This window comes from Sebastes fasciatus, chromosome 7, assembly GCF_043250625.1.
Source record: "Sebastes fasciatus isolate fSebFas1 chromosome 7, fSebFas1.pri, whole genome shotgun sequence".
Taxonomy (NCBI): Eukaryota; Metazoa; Chordata; class Actinopteri; order Perciformes; family Sebastidae; genus Sebastes; species Sebastes fasciatus.
In genome coordinates this window covers 36,199,682-36,220,181 of record NC_133801.1, presented here as the reverse complement: position 1 = coordinate 36,220,181, position 20,500 = coordinate 36,199,682, and the positions used below count along the sequence as shown (strand labels likewise).

The 20,500-nt window shown below is 40.8% G+C and overlaps 2 protein-coding genes across 2 annotated transcripts; one reads left to right on the top strand and one right to left on the bottom strand.

Annotated features, from left to right (window-relative positions):
• Window positions 1-3,474: 3,474 nt before the first annotated feature.
• On the bottom strand, window positions 3,475-7,776 carry LOC141770851 (uncharacterized). The gene is made up of 8 exons (XM_074640696.1): window positions 7,677-7,776; window positions 5,670-6,365; window positions 5,409-5,480; window positions 5,032-5,270; window positions 4,587-4,640; window positions 4,362-4,472; window positions 4,120-4,197; window positions 3,475-4,012 (listed from the first exon to the last, which is right to left on the bottom strand). Exons 1-4 carry the CDS (start codon window positions 7,735-7,737, stop codon window positions 5,206-5,208), a joined length of 894 nt encoding a protein of 297 aa, XP_074496797.1. The 5' UTR covers window positions 7,738-7,776; the 3' UTR covers window positions 3,475-4,012; window positions 4,120-4,197; window positions 4,362-4,472; window positions 4,587-4,640; window positions 5,032-5,205.
• A 7,991-nt stretch (window positions 7,777-15,767) lies between these two features.
• On the top strand, window positions 15,768-20,084 carry LOC141770687 (diablo IAP-binding mitochondrial protein-like). The gene is made up of 6 exons (XM_074640520.1): window positions 15,768-15,924; window positions 16,355-16,481; window positions 16,576-16,698; window positions 18,522-18,632; window positions 18,816-18,912; window positions 19,447-20,084. Exons 1-6 carry the CDS (start codon window positions 15,881-15,883, stop codon window positions 19,653-19,655), a joined length of 711 nt encoding a protein of 236 aa, XP_074496621.1. The 5' UTR covers window positions 15,768-15,880; the 3' UTR covers window positions 19,656-20,084.
• The last annotated feature ends 416 nt before the right edge of the window (window positions 20,085-20,500 follow it).

The following is a 20,500-nucleotide window of genomic DNA, read 5'->3' as shown; positions in this document are numbered from 1 at the left end:
ATGGATGTACAAGAGGGTCCAATAGACCACAGACCATGGAGGTATAAGAGGGTCCAATAGACCACAGACCATGGACGTATAAGAGGGTCCAACAGACCACAGACCATGGATGTAGAAGAGGTTTCAATAGACCACAGACCATGGATGTAGAAGAGGGTCCAGTAGACCACAGACCATGGATGTAGAAGAGGTTTCAATAGACCACAGACCATGGATGTAGAAGAGGGTCCAACAGACCAAGGAACATGGAGGTATAAGAGGGTCCAGTAGACCACAGACCATGGATGTAGAAGAGGTTCCAGTAGACCACAGACCATGGATGTAGAAGAGGGTCCAATAGACCACAGACCATGGATGTAGAAGAGGGTCCAGTAGACCACAGACCATGGATGTAGAAGAGGTTTCAACCTCTTCTACATCCATGGACCACAGACCATGGATGTAGAAGAGGGTCCAGTAGATCACAGACCATGGAGGTATAAGAGGGTCCAGTAGACCACAGACCATGGAGGTATAAGAGGTTGTGTCCTGGTCTTTTGCCCTGCGTGTTGGTAACTAGCCTACAACTCCATTAAACTCTGTTGATGTCATGCTATTAGCACTATTAGCTACTGGCCGATAGCCGGTTGTTTGGGAACAGAGACGTTAATCCATCCACCACGGTACAGGCTGACAACATACAGCCCATGGGTGTATTAGAAGATAATAAAAGGGATGAATTACAGCCAATATATCCATTATTACAGCCGCATACAGCTATTAGGAAGCCGGCAGAACCGGATACATCATATAAGCGTGCAGGGCGGTGCAGTCCCGTGGGTCTGATGCACGTTTATTATGCAGAGAAAAATAACTCTGGACTCTGCTATTAGTTAATTTTACAACTTTTAAGACATCATGATTTAAATGAGGGCTATTTAAGTGTTCGTACTGGGAGGTTGATTATCCTCTGATTTACAGACATCTCTTTATACATTCATAGCAATGGACTCATTGGCGTTTAAAGTCCAAAATGGCGGCAGTACTACCGCAGCACCATCTAGCAGCTGTTGTCAAAAAAGTACTGGAGTTTCGTCTCTTTGCTTCTATACTCTGTGACCACCCCTCCACTCCACTAGGTATCCTGTGTCTTTTTGCTGGTTCTCCTTTGTTTTGCAGGAGAGGGTCGTCAGGTTGATGAGCCACACCTGGGCTTGGTGTGGTTGGGATAAAAGCTCTCTACCTTTCAACAGATGTCGCTCTCTCTTCCTTGGCTGGCACACCTGTTTTGGTTTTGTTTGCGGGAGACATTTTCACACACCCACACATGCCTACATCACTGATTACTGACTTTCCACGTTTATTTAGTTATTTATTGTTAGTTTGTTAAATAAATGCCTGTTACTATTTTTAAACTCGTCTGGTCTCCCATTTTTGTTGCAACCTTTGAGCCGGGTTGTAACAACTCTTTGACAGTAGCTCGGGGAAAGCATCATGTTTTGTCCATCTCTCTAATAGTTTAGCCTTCTGCGTGAAATCACTGCGACATTTTTTCTCCATCTCTTGTAGCTCAGTGTCGTCATCACTACGCACCGCTAATTTTCCTCATGTATTCAATTAGATATTCTGAGTTCTGGAAATCCGTTTTAGATTGTCATCCGTAGTTGGGCTTCTTTTGTTTTCAGCAACTGTGCAATAAAACAGTAAATAAAAGTTTTTCTCGGCTTGACCCAGTACCCAAGGCCATTATGATTCAGCTCTCTAAAATCTGCATGTGTGTAGGACAAATTCATAAATATTCAACATTAAATAAACACACCTACAGTATAAAATGACTAATAAAACAGGACAGGATACTTTTTTTAAAACACTATTGTACGAACAAACAATTCTAAAAAATCATCGAAATTGAAAGAAATTGCAGTCTATATTTGAACACCTTATACTTTATCTACTATGTACTTGTTCACACATTTCTTTGAGAAAAAAAAACATTTGTAAAGATCATGTTTTCATAAATTGAGATATGGAATTTGGCAAGAAAGGGTTTCTGACTGGCTGCCTCTTGAGTCAGTGACTTCTGTCTTGTCTTGTTTTATCTGCTTCTTGTTTGTAACAAAGTAGAAAATACAAACATTACTGTCCCAACCGCCCCAGGGAGAGCAGACACACTTTGGACTCCTGTGCTAGCTACCAAAAAACATTAAGACACAAGGTCTGAAATTAACTGTTTTCACTTCCCTGCAACTGTGGCAGGCAAGTATTTTTTTTGTTTGCTACTCGGAAATTTTATTGGCCACTTTTGAAATCTCTGCGCTAAATGAAGGAATAACATTTAAGATCTTATGTCATTCAATGTACGATACTGTATATTTTACACTAAAAACATATGCATGGTAAATTATGTTCGAATTACACTGTGGCTTCACTGCACTGTACTTTATTTCATCTATAGTGGTTATTTGCATAAACACACAATTCAAATGATTATATTTTAAATATTTGCTTTAATTAAAAAAAAACTTGTCATCAGTAGTTCTAATTATGTATTATATGCTGCTTAGAGCTAGTGTTAGGAAGTTAAACAGGTCATAATTCCCTCTCTATTATCTGTTTTATATTGCTGTGAAAACATATCATTCAAACAACTGGATTTATTCAAGTTTCTCCCCAAAAAATGCATTTTACAAGATTACATTTGAACACATCATGATAACGTTGTAAATTACCCATAGTCATTTTACTGAATAGAGCCTGAACACACCATAGTGTAACTCAGCGGAACCTCCGTTAACGTCAGTAGCTCCGTTATTTAACCAAGCAGGAATGTGCTGCCCACCGATTGAAAGTGAAGAGGGTGTGGATGAATGAGCATAGTTGCTTTCTAACTTGCTAAAAAGACACTGTCCTAACTGTCCTCGTGTCCCAACAGACCCCGCTCTCCCCTACTTAGAACAGATTTTACTTTCATAGATGAGGAGGCTGCGGCTCAGAGGGTAGAGCACCAGATCCACCAATTGGAAAGTCAGAGGTTCGATCCCCGGCTCCTCCGGTAAGGCAAGTCGCGTATAGGTGGCATACACTGACAGCCAATGAAATTGCAGACTTATTAACGCTGTCCAGGGTGCTGAAAACGCGGCTTTGGTCCAGCAGTTTTCTCCTGAATATTTAAGAATGATTATCTGGAGCATGTTCGAATCCCACTTGGTACAAAGTCTGTGATACATTATCAAAGATAATGAGCTATTTGGGAATCAAGAAATGTGAGTCTTAGTTTGTTATTTACTTCTTCTGATTATCATTAGATTAGACTAGTCTGGTTATATCAAGTTCTTGACTTACTTAAAGCTATTAACCAATTATATTAGAGTTTTCTTCCTATGTGTAACATTTAAATTGCAATTACTTAATTACTTCAATTAGAGACTTTACTGTTCATTATAAATTATTAATTTATTAATGAGACATGTAGACATTAGTGAATTAAATGTATTTATTAACCACAACTGTAACAGTAAATATTCAACAGAGCCCATATTGCAAGGTCACACATATATCACACAAAAATGTAAGGTAAAGTAAATATAATATTGTATATAATAAATGTAATAATTATTTACATGAGCAAAATATACAGTATATACAGTGGAAACCGGTTACAGTGATCACGGTTACATTGATAAACCGCTTATATGGGGCAGTGGTGGCCCTCCCTCATTACCACCACTGAGATGCCCTTGAGCAAGGCCCCCCCCAACCGCTCCAGTGGAGTTGCTCAGTGACCAGCAGATCAGACTGTGGTTGTACTGGGCAGCTTCCAGGTGTGAATGTGTAACTGTGTGAATGTGATCAGGGCGTTCCTGAAAAAGAGAGCATTGCCCTCAGTGAACCTCCCCCTGAATAAAATAAAGGTAAAAACAAATAAATAAAATATGGATCAAAAAGCTTGGGACAGAATCATTCCTATGCAAATGCTGTTTAAGCTGTGGAGGAGGACAGCTGGGGACAGCTGATGGCCTGGGTAATGGCTGACCTGGTCAGGCAAGAAGAAAGACATAGCAAATTATTAAGATTGTGTGTTGACTTGATTCTATCTCTTTGACACGCACACAGCCAAATCAAGAACATTCAAATACTTACTTTGAGCTCTTGGCGGTTGCAGCGGCGGTTGAATGGGCTCTGCAGACGTCTCAGGAGAAATCGGAAGTGCCTCTGACACTATATAGAATATTAAACATTTCATTATTATTCACAGTAAGATAAATAAAAAACTCGACTGTGACATTGTGCACCAGTATCTGATTTACATCAATGAGAACAGTTCCGATGGACACTACATATGGATATTTTTAAGATGCAAATACAGTTAAAATAATACACACCTGGAACAGTGACAGTTGTCTCTGTTGGCAAGGGTCCTGGTGTTTCTGGCATCAGGAACATCAGCTCCTGAGGAAGGGGCACAGGTCTCTTTACCATCGGCAGAGCAGGGGCTGCAAGGAGATAAGGACCACAAAAAGTAATCAATTATTGGTTTATAACGGACATAATCAGAGGGAATATGACAGAAAGGTTTAAATGGATAAAAAGAAATATAATGCATTTACCATCTACTTGTGAACCCGTCAGTTCAGTTGGTGTGGACAGTGTAGCAGATGGTACTACAACAGAAAAAATCTTGTCAGTCATTTATATTTTGACAATATAAAAAAAACTGGTGTTAGTAAAGGCATACATTATCCATCTTTTACTTCACCTGCTTATCTCAGCCTTATATAGTTAAACAGACTGTTACATTAAAGTATAAAGAATTTCATTCATACACATGCAGTTTAGTTCTGTATGGATAAATATTTAGTAGTCAGTCATTACAATTTAGCCTAAGCAGGGGAAGCAACATGGCACACTGCAAACACATGCATACAAGTGTTAGTAACCACAGCAGTCCTATATGTATACATATATATATATACATATATATATATATGTATATATATATATATATATATTCATCATATAAGTCTAAAAACTGGAATAAAGAGTGCTACTTACCCTCGCCATGACTGGAATCAATTCATAGTCACTAGGACAACAAGTTGAACAGCAAAACACAAACATGACCAGAACATGGTCAACATGAGAAGGAACGGTTTATGTCATGCTTCGGTTTGGGATAAGAATTCATGGTCCCAGAGTCTCCGTCGACGACAGGACGTTTTTGTTTGGTTAAGAACCTCTTTCTGTTCCCGAAGCCTGTCGTCTGGCAGTTGATGCTGATGGTGCAGAAACAGCTGTAAAACACAAACAAAAACAATTAAATATAAACTATATAGAATACACAATTAATATTAAACAGGCTGAACTGTAAATTATTTTGAATCTTCAGGCATTAGAAACAAACCAATATAAGACAACAAATGTTTACTCACAGCTCTGCACATGTTGCTTAGAAGGACAGATACCCAGCATCGCTCTCTCCAGCTCTTCATCTTCATCCATCACTGTGATGCAAACGGACAAGAATTAGAATGTACTAAAAATATGGCTTTACTGCACTTAGGATAGTATGAATAAAATCACCACTGAAATAATGGAAGACGAAGTTTACTCCCTTTGGTGTACTAAAATACACTGGATACCATGACAGCATATACATTTTTTTGACAAAACAAATGGAAAACAAGACCCACCCATGGCTTCAGCAGGGGCCTGTGAGGCATGTGTCACCAGAGAGGAGCCAGAGGGGGAGGGCAGCTTCTTCTGCAGGTACACTTGTAGTTTGTGCATCTTTGTTCCTGGAGCACAGCTTTTCCTCATAATAAAGGCTGCATAGCCATCATCCCTGCTGTCCCAAATCTCTCTCCAGGTGCTTTTGGCACGAGAGCCAAAACCAACCAGCTGGTCATCCTCTGATGCTGCTGCTGTCACAACTGGCTTTTGTTTCTCATAATTGAGAAGAGACTGGATTTCTTGAAAGCTGAGGGCATAGCTCACAAATGACAGCAGGCTGTCCTTGATGTGCCCCCCTGCCATGAACACTCCTGCAGTCTCCTCCTTTTGCTGGTTCTTGATTAGGTAGATGGTATACCCAATGTCATTTTCAAGGAGCCAGCGGAAGGACTTCCCTTTATATTTCCCAAACTGCAGGATGTATTCTCGAGCCACCTCAGTTTTATCTGAAGCATCCCCTCCTCTTAAAATGATCACAGACAGTGCATTTTTCCTGACCAGCTCCTCCTTCACGGGTGCAGACTTGTCCTGTAGAGAGGGGTTGTCTTTAAGGAGTTTGGCTGCATCCGTTGGATCCTGACGGAGATATCCAAGTGGTCCCTTGCGGAATGTGACACTCATTCTCCCAGGGAAAAAAAACGTTTTCTGCATTTTACCTGTAATGAAGAAAAGCATATTGATCTATTAATATGTTATAGACAGGCATTGTTTTCATAACAAATGTTAATAGTGAGGGTCTCAAGGGAGAGCAGGAATTAGGAGGTTCACATCTCAGCTCTAGCCCCTTTACTGTCTACATATTCTCACTGTATTTATAAGGGTTTTGAAGAAAAAACAAATGATATCAAATACCTTTACTTTAATATTACCTTTACTACTTTGTATAGTACCTTGATTAAGTGCCTGCCTTTGTGTATGTCTTAACGATGAGCTCTGGTTGTTGAGGCAGATCATCCCCCCCACCCCCAACCAGTGATTCTGACTCAAGTAACACTGAAGTGTGAAGTGTCTTATCCAGCAACGCCCTGCATTCAATTCACCTTTCCTATCCCAAACAGACATGCATTAGACTATATTTGATATATTCTGCTTTTGACAAGCTCAGACAAACGTGGCCTATTTAGTATTTTGAAAATTGTAATATGGTATAGAAGCATATAATAAGTGTTAAAATTAAGCATGAATAGTACGTTGTACACAACATGACAAAGTATGAAAAACCCTGAGACATTGGTTCTCAATTAATAAACAATATTCTGGTGTTCTCTCATTTTAACAGAGGTGGAAGAAGTACTCTGATCTTGTACTTCAGTGATAGTACTGATACCACAGTGTAGAAATACTCTGCTACAAGTAAAAGTCCTGCATTAAAAACCTTAAGTATAAGTACATGCTGTGACAACAGCAACGTTATACAACGGAGACTGAAAGTAGTCGACGTAGCGTTAAGTGCAAACACGACGACTTTATGATTCATATGAAGCTTGTTCATTTATCATTCTGTCAATGTGTGTATGTAAAGTAACGTTAGTGTGTCCAGAGTAACGTTATATCTAACCTTACTGCTGATGTAAGCTGCTGATATACCGTAGTTAACGCTACATTAGACATTAATGTTAACTAACAACGTGATGCTTTCAACCTAAGGAATGTTAAGTTTCGTTAGCTTGTAATTCATCCCAAAGTACCGCAGCAGCTCGACACAATAAACTGAGGAAACACGGCTAATGACAACTTTATAACACGTCAGACAGCGCCAGGATACATTATAATAACATGTTGGTTCATTGTTAATAATGTTACGTTAGCTTGTAGTTCATCCGAAAGTACCGCGGCGACACAATAAACGGGAGAAACACGACTAACGTTAACTTTATAGCGTCCACAGAAGCAAGAACACGTCAGACAGCGCCAAGATACATTATAGTAACATGTCGGTAATCTTTATTTATCTAAATATAACTCACCGTTTGGCGTAATGTCCACACAGCGCAGCTCAAGCTCAAGTCGATGCGAAGTGTAGCTCATCCAGACCAACACTGCCAGAGTGGCGAAGGAAACAACAACTCCTCCTCCTCTCCTCGGAAAAAGGGCGCCAAACAAACAATAGCGGCCAAAGATATATTGCATCCGTAGTGGTTCAGCACTACCATAGAGAATGAAGGAAACATGTCAATGTATCCCTGAGCAAGACACTTAAAGCTGAAGTAGACAGATTGGAGCAAATCTGATTTAAAAAAGTTATTTTTATAAAACGGTTGCTATATCGTGAAAGTAGAACATGAAACAGGTAACCTGAAAAAAAATCATGTCCCTCTGTGTTCTCCGGTGCTCCTAACAACATCTGCAAGATTTCACAGAGCGGATGAATACAAGCAGTAAGAGCTGATCTGAGGTCTGCTGTCCATCAGCTGTCTATTCAAGATTCAAGCCCTTTATTGTCATTGTGTAGTACAACGCAATTAGATTGTGACAATCACATAGGTGCTAATGAAAAGATAATACAATAAAAAAGAGAATTCAATATAAAAAAATATAGAAGATATTACAATATGTATATTGGTGAAATGCCAGTTTTGCCAGATTATTGCACAAAGTGTCCAATATATGTTATCGCACATGTCCGTAGCAGTAGATTTACATTGCACATTTTGACAGGTTTTATTACACGTGTTCAGCTCAGACAGAGGAGATGTCAGAGTTCAGGAGGTTTATGGTGGTTGGGGAAAAAGCTGTTTTTAAGTCTGTTTGTGCGGATTGATCTGAAGCACCTGCCTGATGAGAGGAGCTCAAACAGGTTGTGTCCGCGATGAGTGTTGTCCTTGATGTTTTTGGCCCATCTGATACAGCGAGTGTTGTGGAGGTGCTGTTTTCACAACACGCTGCAGGGCTTTTTTGGCAGCTTTGGTGCAGCTGCTGTACCAGGCATTTGGTCAGGATGCTTTCTGTGGTGCATCTGTAGAAGTTCAGCAGCAGCTTCTGGGGGAGGTTAGCTCTTCCTAGCCTCCTCAGAAAGTAAAGGCGTTGCTGTGCTTTGCCTACTACCGCTGAGGTGTTGTCAGCCCAGGAAAAGTCCTCTTAGATGGTGTTATGTCCACTAGGTGGAACAATAGCTGAACAAACAACCAATGATTAGACAAAGTCAAAGTGAAGTGCAAAATGAAGTGTGTTTATTAATGACTAAAGGTTGACAAATGTGGTGGAGCTAGGGACAAAATGGTTGTGCCAAATAAACAAAACCAATAAATCAAAACCAGGCCTAACTAAGTCTCTGCCTTCTTTAGAAACACAAACAACAGGCTGACTAAATTATCTAAAAAACAGCAGTGTACAAAACATACAGGGGTTTATAGACATGAAGTTACCTACGTGAAAAAGGTGTACAGGGTACCCCCAACTTACCTACGCCCTCTACCTCCTCACCACAAACCTTAGATTTCTGCACAAGTCAAATGCTTCAGTAGAAATGAGTCAGAGAGAGAGGCATCCCAGAGTGTGCTTGTTTTGAATGCAGCCCACGCCAGCGGTTGACTAGATGGTAGGAGAGTGAGCCAATCAGCAGCTGAACAACTCTACACAGGTGGACTCCAATCACCTCCATTATTACTCAGACGTAGCAGCACCTGCAAGACAAGGGGGAGGGGCAGAACAGGAGAGAGAACAGCACAGGAGAAAGGCTCTGCAGGCCTGTCTGGCCCTGCAGGCACGTTACAGATGGTGACTCACAGAAACTTGAAGCTGGAGACTCTCTCAACAGCCTCTGCTTTAATGGTTATTGGACTGTGTGTGGTCCTTTTGGTGGTCCTGAAGTCCACAATGATCTCTTTGGTCTTTTTGGTGTTTAAGCCAAAAGTTTGTTGGTGTCACACCATGCTGTCAGGTTCTAAACCTCCTCCCTGTATGCAGCCTCGTCGTTGTTTGATATGAGCCAAATGACTGTTGTATCATCTGCAAATTTAACAATTGTGTTTGATTCCTGGGTGGGTTGGCAATCGTGGGTGAAAAGTGCATAGAGGAGGGGGCTCAGCACACAGCCCTGTGGCACGCCGCTGCTCGGCCGGAGGGTGGAGGATGTGTGCTTGCCCAGTCTGACAGACTGGGGGCGGTTAATGAGAAAGTCCAGTAACCAGTTGCACATGTGGGGAGTTATTCCGAGTGTATGGAGTTGGTTGGTCAGGTGGCTTGGTACGATGGTATTAAAAGCCGAGCTGTAGTCAACGAATAGCATCCTGACGTAGTTGTTGGGCCTTATCCAGGTGCGAGAGGGCTGCATTGAGAGACACACAGATGGCATTCTCAGTTGATATGTTTGCCCGGTAGGCAAACTGGTGTTGGTCTAGATCAGCAGGGACAGAGGTTTTGATGTTGGTGATGACCAATTGCTCAAAACACTTTGCGATGACAGGGGTGAGAGCGACTGGTCGATAGTCATTAAGACAGGTTATCGTGTTTTCTTTTGGAACAGGCACGTTGGTCGTGGATTTCAGGCACGTGGGGACTGTGCCTGAGGAGAGTGAGAGGTTGAAGATGTGTGTGAATACCTCCGCTAGCTGGTCAGCGCAGGCCTGGAGTACACGTCCCTGTACACCATCGGGACCCGACGCTTTCCTTATGTCGATGTTGTGTAGTGCTCGTCGTACCTCGTGTGTGTGTAGGACAAGGGGTTGTGAGTTGACTCCTGTCAGTTTAAAGCTGACTGGAGGCTGGTTATTGTCTTTGTCAAACCAAGCAAACAAACTGTTTAGTTCCTCTGCTAGGTTGGCAGTGTCATTGGCTGGTGAGTGTTGTGTGTCATTTTTCTTTTTGTAATCCGTGATTGATCGGATGCCTTGCCACATCCGCCGTGGGTTGAAGTTATTGTCAAAGTCCTCCTCAATCCGTTGTTTGTACTTGCGTTTTGCCGACCTGATGTCTCTCTTGAGATGTCTTCTGATTTAAAGGCTTCGTCCCTAACCCTGAGCAGTTGTTTGACTTCACTGTTCATCCATCGTTTCTCATTCGGGTACACTTTGATCCTTTTGTCAACAGTGACATTGTCCCCACAGTAATTAATATGTGACAACACAGATGAGGTGTATTCATCTAGGTCTGTCTGATGAGAAAATATATTCCATTCTGTGTGTTCAAAGCAGTCCTGGAGCTGGGAGATGGCACCCTCAGGCCAGACTTTAACTATCCTGCTGGTTGGTTTAGCACTGTTAACAAGGTTTTTGTGTGCAGGGATGAGAAACAGAGAGAGATGGTCTGACTGTCCAATGTGGGGGAGGGGTGTGACCTTGTAGGCATCTTTTATGTTTGTACTGTATAGACATGGTCTAAGGTGTTTACCCATCTGGTTTTGCATTTTACCTGTTGGTAAAATCTGGGAAGTACTTTCTTGAGGTGTGCTTGGTTGAAATCTCCTGCAATGATGAAAACTCCGTCGGGGTGTGTGTTCTGTTGTTTACTGATGACGTCATATAGCTGTTCGAGCGCTAGTTTAGCATTAGCTTGTGGTGGAATGTATACAGCCATGACAATAACAACCGTCTGTTCCCTGGGCAGAGGAAATGCTCGGCATCTTAGCATTAGATAGTCCGTAGTGCATAGCTTGTTGATTGTAGTCGTATTAGTGCACCAAGCTTCGTTAATGTAAATACATAGCCTGCATCCTGTTTTCTTACCGGAGAAACGCTGTTCTGTCTGCGCGGTGTAGCGTGCAGCCTGCTAGCTCCACTGCCGTGTCCGGTATGTTGGGATTCAGCCATGTCTCCAAAAAAATCAATAGACAGCAGTCCTTTGTAGTTTTGTGTGTGACAATGTTCAATCGGATCTCGTCCATTTTGTTGGCGAGTGATATAACATAAAACAGCACCTATTTGGAGAGCGAGGGGCCGCTGCGACTGTGCGCGCCGCCATCTTGCTATGAGAGCCGGCTGTCAATAACTTGTGAACTCCGACTAAATGGTCAAACTAGGCAGCGCTGATCAAATATGAATCAATATTCTGTTACTGTAATACCTATTTCTCTCCTCAGATGTTCTCAGAATCATCTTGTAGTGCACGGTTTAGCTGTAAAATGAGAAAGTTTGTGACACCGCCGCCATTGTGAAATCTGGTGAAGGAACGCCAAGTTCCGGTCACATGACCTGTGATTGGTCAAAGTCTCCCGTCACGGGCTAGATGTTCTAAAGCCTGAAAACAGAGCCATGAGGAGGAGCAGAAGTCTAGATTTCTCTCAGAACACTTGAATTACAATATGCTGAAAGGTTATTATGGAAGTTTTGCCCAAAGATGCCAAAAATATACTGCCTACTACCACTTTAACCCCAAATTGCTCCCGAAGGCTGAGCCATCGGTGTGTGAATGAGTATTCAGATCAGATCCTGATGGACAGGTTGGCTCCTTGCATGGCAGCCTCTGCTATCAGTGTGTGAATGTGTGTGTGAATGAGTGAATGCTGACATGTAGTGTTAAGAGCTTTGAGTGGTTGGAAGACTAGAAAGGAGATCTATAATAAAGCAAGTCCATTCACCATTTAGATCTCAGTGTTAAAATATTTTTTTATGAGCTTATTGGCTAAGCACTGTACTGTGTTGAAGGTTGAGCCTGTTCAACTTTTTTGCTGGGTGACTCCGCCGTACCAACGCAGTGGCCTCATTGAAATTAATGAGGATGCAGTGCTATTGTTTATGTGAGCACAGCCTCAATGTACCCACTTGTCAGGCAGTGATAAGGAATCTACTTACTAATGTACAAATGTTTACGAAGTTTGGACACAGGATACATATGTGATGTGGCGACTCTAAAGAGTTGTAATGTTCTTGTGTATTTATGTGTGTGATTTGAGTTGTTTAAACAAGACATAAATAAATGAATGGGTAAACACAGTGCAAAGTGAATTGAATAGAAGCACTTCTATTAGGAGTGTCTGTATGCATGACACATCAGTGGTGGAAGATGTACTCAGATCCTTTACTGAAGTAAAAGTAGAAATACCATGGTCTAAAAATACATATAAGAGCATTTCAATGTTGATTTTAATGTTAAATGTCATCATAACATACACAAATCATGTGTCAGATAAATGTAGTTCAGGGAAAAGTTCAATATTTATTGGAAGTAGAAAATAACATCAAATGGAAATACTCAAGTAAAATAAAAGTATGTCAAAGCTGTACTTAAATACAGCACTTAAGTAAATGTTCTTAGTTACATTCCTCCTCTATGACACATTGCATACTGATATGTGTGTGCTGGCATGAGCATATACTCAGTCACACGCACACACACATCAGGAAAAAATAGATGTATTGTAAATGCTGAACCGAGTATTTTTATTTTTTTTGTATAACTTTGACTTTGCTGCACAGCGGTGCTGACAGTGTGTGTGTGTGTGTCCGTGTGTGCGTGCGTGCGTGCGTGCTTGTGTGTGGCCTGTACACCAGCTTCTCATAGTTAGCTTTGAGACTTAATGAGACGGTATTCCACTGAGTCTTGGCTTGTTTTTCATCATCAGAAAATGTTTTCTTCAACGTAATGATGATGATAATTAGCCAGTTATCTGTATTCCTGTGTGTAATAACAAACTCCAGTGCAGCCAATTAAAAGCGATGATTAATGGTGTCATTAATTATTTAAGGACTGTTCTGTTGATGTTGGCTCTGCTAATGAATACACCTGTAATCCTCTTTTTGTTTGTTAACAGTTTGTTAACAAAACTTTAAACAAAATGTTTGGATTTAATGTTGTCTGAATGTTAAAATATGTTCCTCTTTTCTTTCGTTTTGTTTTTTTGTTTTTTAAATATGGTAACCAAAGGTGTTATAATGAGGTAAAGTCAGTTACAAACACATGAACAGCTACACAGTGACCAAATATTTTAATATTTTTGAGAATCTTTAATACATCACACATATCTTTATTTGACCTGTGATATAAGTTCTATGTAACTTCACCTGTATAATGAAATAAATGGATGACCCATTGACCTTACAGACTTTATTGACAAAAAATATAATTTAACCCTACATACTGTGCAAACATAACACGACAATCAATACTTTCTAGAGTACAATCATGATGCTGTTGTTGCTGTAGAGAAGTAGTAATAATTAAAGGCCAGATTATGATGTTTTTAGCCATTTCTCACGCAGTACAACCATATATCTTGAATGAAGTACTGTTGTTGTATGGTAATGAACAGGGGCAGTAGGTATGACAGACCACACTGAGTTATATAAAGTATCACAAATAATCAATGAGGATAAATTGATCTTGAATCATGATTTATTTGCATCTCACCTTTCACTTTAACGGTTCTCTATTTGACATGCAGAGCATTCATTTAACAGCAAACAACTATTTGCTATTCAAAGATAAAGAGGAGCAATGTCTACCACTCTCCCTCTGTGTGTGTTGTAATCCGAGCTTCTGTGCTTTTTTTTTACATTGCCAGGTCAGCTGCACGTGCCTTTTAGTGCATGTGAGTGCACCTTTTACTGACTAGCTCACGGCCGTCGCTTTGCACTGCGCACATACGACGGTTACAGCTGATAACGCCGTCCCGACTGATGGTGTCGTCGCAGACAGTGCCCCCCCTCCGGTTGCCCCATCAGGTTAACACTGTTAGCTCTGTCAGCACTGTTGCTGCTGTTTGCACTGTTAGCGCCGTTAGCACCGTTAGCTGCTCAGCCGTCGACATGTTGCGAGCTGTTGAGAGGCAATAGATATGCTCTCAATTCACATTTAGCACCTTTAAACTAGAATACCTCATATGATGTAATTCACAGGTTGCAAACAGCACCAAACATAATTCCCTTCTTTAATCCATCACATCAGCAGTAAATCCTTTTTTCAATCTGAATGATTTCCCTTCAGTTTACTCATTTGTTTTATTATTTTTGTGGTCATATTCAACACATTCCTGTCTCTCCAGCCTGTGGTCAAAGGGGGACTACAAAGGCCATCTAAGGGCCTGTATATTTGCACAGTGCTGCTGTTTCATCATGACATGCCCGGAATGTAAAGGCTTGTGAGGACATTTCAGCTGACTACATATACCAAACCTGCAGACCACTAATTACTAATGTTGGAATGTACCCTTATTTTTTTTTTATTGGTTTAATTTTTCTTAAATTAGAACAACACACCTACCAGTGGTCGAACATAACTGAGGACATTTACTGTACTTAAGTACAATTTTGAGGTACTTGTACTTTACTTCAGTATTTAGATTTTCTGCCACTACAATTAAGAGGCAAATATTTTACTTTTTACTCCACTACATTTGTTTGATAACTTAAGTTACTAGTTACTTTACAGATTCAGAATAATATATAGAATATTATCAACAAATACATTATGATGTATTATTATAGGTTAGGATAAGATGACTTCATTGATTAATTCACAAGCTACCCAGCAGTATATACAGTAATTAAAGTTAGCTCCACCTTTACCAGCTGCAACATTAAAGCGGTGTAAACATTAATGCATTCATTGTTATAATTATAATAATGATCATAATAATGATATAATATATATTATTCTGAAATGGGCCATTGTACTTTTACTTAAGTAAGATTTTGAATGCAGGACTTTTAGTTGTGACAGAGTATTTCTACACTGTGGTATTGCTACTTTTTAAGATCGGAGTATCTCTCCCACCAGTGTAGTTTCAATTCTGCATTGCAAATATGACGTATGTAAAGACTGTATTATTAGCAAAATATATATATATATGTATATATATATATCAAAATAATACTATTTCATATTATAGTAGGCCTAGTAGAATAGGAATTATGATGCATTCCTGTGTAAGTAAGTACCATGTGACTGTGTAGCTGGTCCAGGTGAGGTTTGAGAATCTTTAACAATGCTTCAGATCTGAATACTTCTTCTTGACAACTACACACTGAGAGGAAAACAAGAATAATAGGTGTAACTATTGCCATGTTCTTTGTTAGCCATTGAACACACCAATGAATGTTGCTCTATGGAATGATTAGCGGGACTTTACCAACCCCTCAGGACATGGCAGCTTGTTGTTGAGCAGACAAACATGGCTGAGCACCAGTTCATGTTGCTGTTTTGACCACCAGAGGGCGACAGCGTTCCGTGTGTGACTCCTTCTCAGCGGGGGAACCTTTGCTCAGTGACGACGGACGTTTGATTGAAGCGGACCAACATGGCCGCGCTGAGGAGGATAACAAGTGTCTTCCGTCTTCTCAGGTAGGCTGTGTGTGTTCTGTGGTTGGATCACGTTCTACAGATACACGCTGTTATTGAATGTATACACGCTATACTACACTAACCGTCTCTTAAAGGGGAAATGTCGTTGTTGACTTTAAAGCAGCAGAATGAGAATGTTTGACTTCATACCGGGGCTGGCAACAACAACCGGAAGTTGGCAGAATACACTCTAAGCAGTTCTTTATTACCTTAAATGAGCATCGGCGTGTTTTCTCCTCCACTAGTGACTCAGTAAAGAAGAATACATGACCGCAATGATCAACTAGCTCCACTTCTGATTCCCCATCCATTCTGTCAGCACTGGTCTTCAGATCGAGCGACGAGCCCGGAGACACTACAAGAGAAAGACATACTGTACATGACAGATACAGCTCTGTTTCAAAGTGAAACTGCTTCTTGTTTTGTTCAGGAGTTCAGCTTGTGTCCTGTTCAGCAGCAGAAAAGCTGCAGTTCATAAAGCGGGCAGATGGAGCACTATTGTGTCCACAGGATGTTTAAGTGTGGGCGGAGGGCTCTGCGCTACACCTTTCAGACAGGTGAGTCCGTCACCTCATCACAGATCAAATACAGCAGCCATCTACAGTAGAGAACTAGTATAGACTGTATCTTGTATGTTTGTCTCTGTTGCAGGTGGAGAACCTCTCTCATGACTCTCTGATCAGACGAGCAGCCTCTCTGGTTACAGACAGCTCGAGCACCTTCCTCTCTCAGACCACTTTGGCTCTCATAGATGCCATCACAGAGTACTCAAAGGTAAGTTTGGATCTTATGGTAAACATTTTTCTTATATCCTAGGATTGCAGAAAGATTATTTGCAAGTATAGTATGTATACAAGTCAAGACAATAGTAATTATATAGCCCAACGTCAAAGTAAAGAAACATACCCATTTTCTTTATTGGCAGCCAATAATTCTGTCAGTATGCCACACATTGTGCTGAAGTTTACAATATAACACTGAGCTGCACCAAGCAGAAATAATGAAGGATGTAAGGAATGTTTTGTTATAGATGTAAATATGAATATTATGTATAGAGCAGAGGCCTGTACTATGAAGCGAGTTAACATACCCATGGTATCTTCTCCTTATCTGGCTTAACTAACCCTAATAACCCTAAGCAGTCTTACGACGGTGGTTATCAACTCGGTAAGTCAACCCAGGGTTTCTCAATCTGTCTATGAGTGATGTTTGCAGCTTATGACCAATAGCAAACTACTGACTGTCTACTGTCAGCAGGGCTGCACATTTTACAAATGAAGAGCAAATTATAATATTAGACAGATAGGAAGAAGCTGAACACATCATCAGGCTAACAGTAACACAGTGAAGCAGCCAGATGCATGAAGGACAGCTGGCACAAGAAAAAACTCCCGATGTGTAAATGCGTAAATTAACAGACTTATTAATTTAACGGAACACTCAAAAGTCATATCTAGTTATCTAGATGGGGCAGTGATATATCAATAGCTTTCAAAATAGAATGTATGAATAGATTACATGTTATTATGCCATTTGGTAACGATGTGGCGTGCGTGACTAGTTCAGCCTTCTTTCAGTTGCGTCCCGTCTCCGGCGGTGTGAAACGGACTTGGGAGCGAATAAAAAAATATATATAGAAAAACATAATTCAAAACAGTAAACACCCCCAGCATCCAGCCAGCTGTCCTTCCTGCAGTTGTCAGTTTAAACTGTGTTGTTTTTAGTCCGGACTGTAACTTCTTCGTCTTTGTGTAATATTATCATACGCTCCGGGCACCGAGCTGTGATTGGTCAATAGACGGTGCTTTTATATGAGTTGATCTCGTATCTGTATCATAACCTGCTCCGGAGCAGGTTAGGTGTTCAGCATCAGTTACCATGGCGATCTCCCCCGGTAAGAAGTGAACCACCATCGTAGGACGGAAAACCCTGAAGGGTTAACCCTGAAGTTACCTCGATAACCACAAATCCTGCTTCATAGTCCAGGCTTCAGGAGTCGGATGAGTGAGCTGAGGATGAAGTTGTTGTTTTCTATTTGCCGTAGTCTATCTTGAAATAGACCAGGGATTAAAGTAGAGCATAAAGCAGGTATAGTTGTCCATCCAGATGCAGCATGATGTAGTGTGTAGTGACAAGCTAATAGCGATGTCTAAAGATCAGTATACAAACTGGAGTGGATTTTGATAAGTGTGGCTATAAACCTTGAAAGGTTCATCCAAAGCACACAAAAACATACCCCTTTCCCACTTAGTGAAAGACATGCAAAGACATCTTTGTGACTTCTGCTGCTACTCAGAGGTGAATGGCATTTCATTTGTGGCAGTCAAAGCATCACAATATACTGTATATTCTGTACATATATATATATATATATATATATGTATATATATTCTTCACAATATATTCTGTCCAGAAACGCTGTCCTGGCTCGTGGTAGAGATAATCTACATTCCTGTACAGGCCTATTTTTGTCTGAATTTATCAATTCTAATAGTTTGAGAAGTATCCATTCTCCAGAAAATCCTCCTTTGCTACTGTCCCTCCATAATTTGATTGATATGTAAACTGTGTATGTCCTCGGCTGTGTTTCCTAACAGGCTGTGCACACACTAATTGCCCTCCAAAAGCGGTATTTGGAATCACTGGGAAAACTGACTGCAGCAGAAGAAAGTACCATCTGGCAGGTGATCATTGGCCAGCGTTCAGAGGTTAGTTTGTGTTGTTGTCTTCGGTGAAAAGTACTTCAAAACAAACCTGAGCAGAGCATTCATTTCTTCTGTTCATTTATTGATTGCTGCACCATAAATATGACAGCAGACTTGCAAACCCTACAAAACAAACAGCTGTAGATTTGTTTGAGTCTGACTTTATAATTCTCTCTGTCCTGACAGGTTAGTGACAGACAGGATGAATGCAAGCGTTTTGAGTCAACCTGGGTCAACGCAGTCAAGCTGTGTGAAACGGCAGCTGAAGCAGCATACACCTCAGGTGTGTAAAAGACAATGTCTGAGTGTGCCTATATGGCCGTGTGAGCGAAGGGTTGAAGTGTCGAGGCAGGTTTTCTCAGGGCACTTGTAACGATGAATAAAAGTGTTAAGCTGTGAACCATCTTCTCAAAGCTTTGTACGTTGCTGTCCGTGCCTGTTCCTATTCAGCCGCTGTCAGTGTCACACTTGGGACAGTGTATGGATCATTTACTGTCACTCAGTAGGGCTTTGTGTAAAACAAAATGGAGATGATGGACAGGAGGGCCTTCTTAATGACCACACCTAATGTCTGAACTTAAGCTGGTGTTATGACAACCTTTGAACTTTTTTCAACAATTTAACAGAGTGTGTTTGCGTGTGTGTGTGTGTGTGTGTGTGTGTGTGTGTGTGTGTGTGTGTGTGTGTGTGTGTGTGTGTGTGTGTGTGTGTGTGTGTGTGTGTGTGTGTGTGTGTGTGTGTGTGTGTGTGTGTGTGTGTGTGTGTGTGTGTGTGTGTGTGTGTGTGTGTGTGTGTGTGTGTGTGTGTGTGTGTCCAGGAGCTGAACATGCGTCCATCACAGTGAGGACGAACCTTCAGGTGGCCCTGTCGCAGGTGGAGGAGGCACAGAAACTGTCGATGGATACTGATAAGAAGTTGGCCGAGTCCAAAGTAATGGAGGTTGAAAGGATGGCACAATATGTTGCCTCCTTACAGAGTAACAGTGATGAGGAAGAGGTGCCTGAGGCTTATCTAAGAGAAGACTAAAACAATAAAACAAACACTCAGAGGTATCACAAAACAGAAGAAAGCATAAAAACTGTTTATTTGCTTTCAGAGTAAACAATACATTTGTATCATCCTTACAATGTCTTCTCTCTTTTTGAGTCTTTAACATGTTTGGCTGTGACTTGTCATGGAGATTGTGCTCTAATGTATCTGTTTACATCTGCACATAATCTGCAATGCTGAAAAAGTGAATCGCACAAAATGAGGACATCTCCATAATTCAGTACTTTCTTTTAAGTGTTTGGCCATTCAAGACTATTTATTTGAATAATTAATCAGCTGCTTCTGCAGCATAGATTATGTTTCCGATTAATTCTTAATTGTATTGTGACTCGACCAGCATCTGATTTTTGTGTTATATTTTGTCCAAATGCATTGTAATAAAGGCAAGACACAGCATAAAAACTATTTAATGTAGCAATGTACCATTTCATTTCATGTGTTTACTAGATGAATATTTAGTCTACTGAAGTGACAACACATTTAACCAGCACTGAAAATGGAGGATAAACAATGTGTCCACTTCATATGGTTGCCAAAGAATGAGAGTTGTTCTGACTTAACTGTTGGTGTGATACGGATGTTACACATGAGGTGTCTCTATGTAAACAGAATGTCCCCTGTGGTCATCTTGCGAAATATTCTGTTTGCTAAAGTGACCAGAAGCCACTTCGTAAACACCGTAAAACCCAGAGACTACACACAGTTGGCTGACTGATACTGTCTTTGTGAAATTCGACCAATCAGCTTGTGGCACCGCATTTTGTACACGTTACTCTGAAGTAACGCATGAATATTCCAACCACACAAATTTCAATTTACAA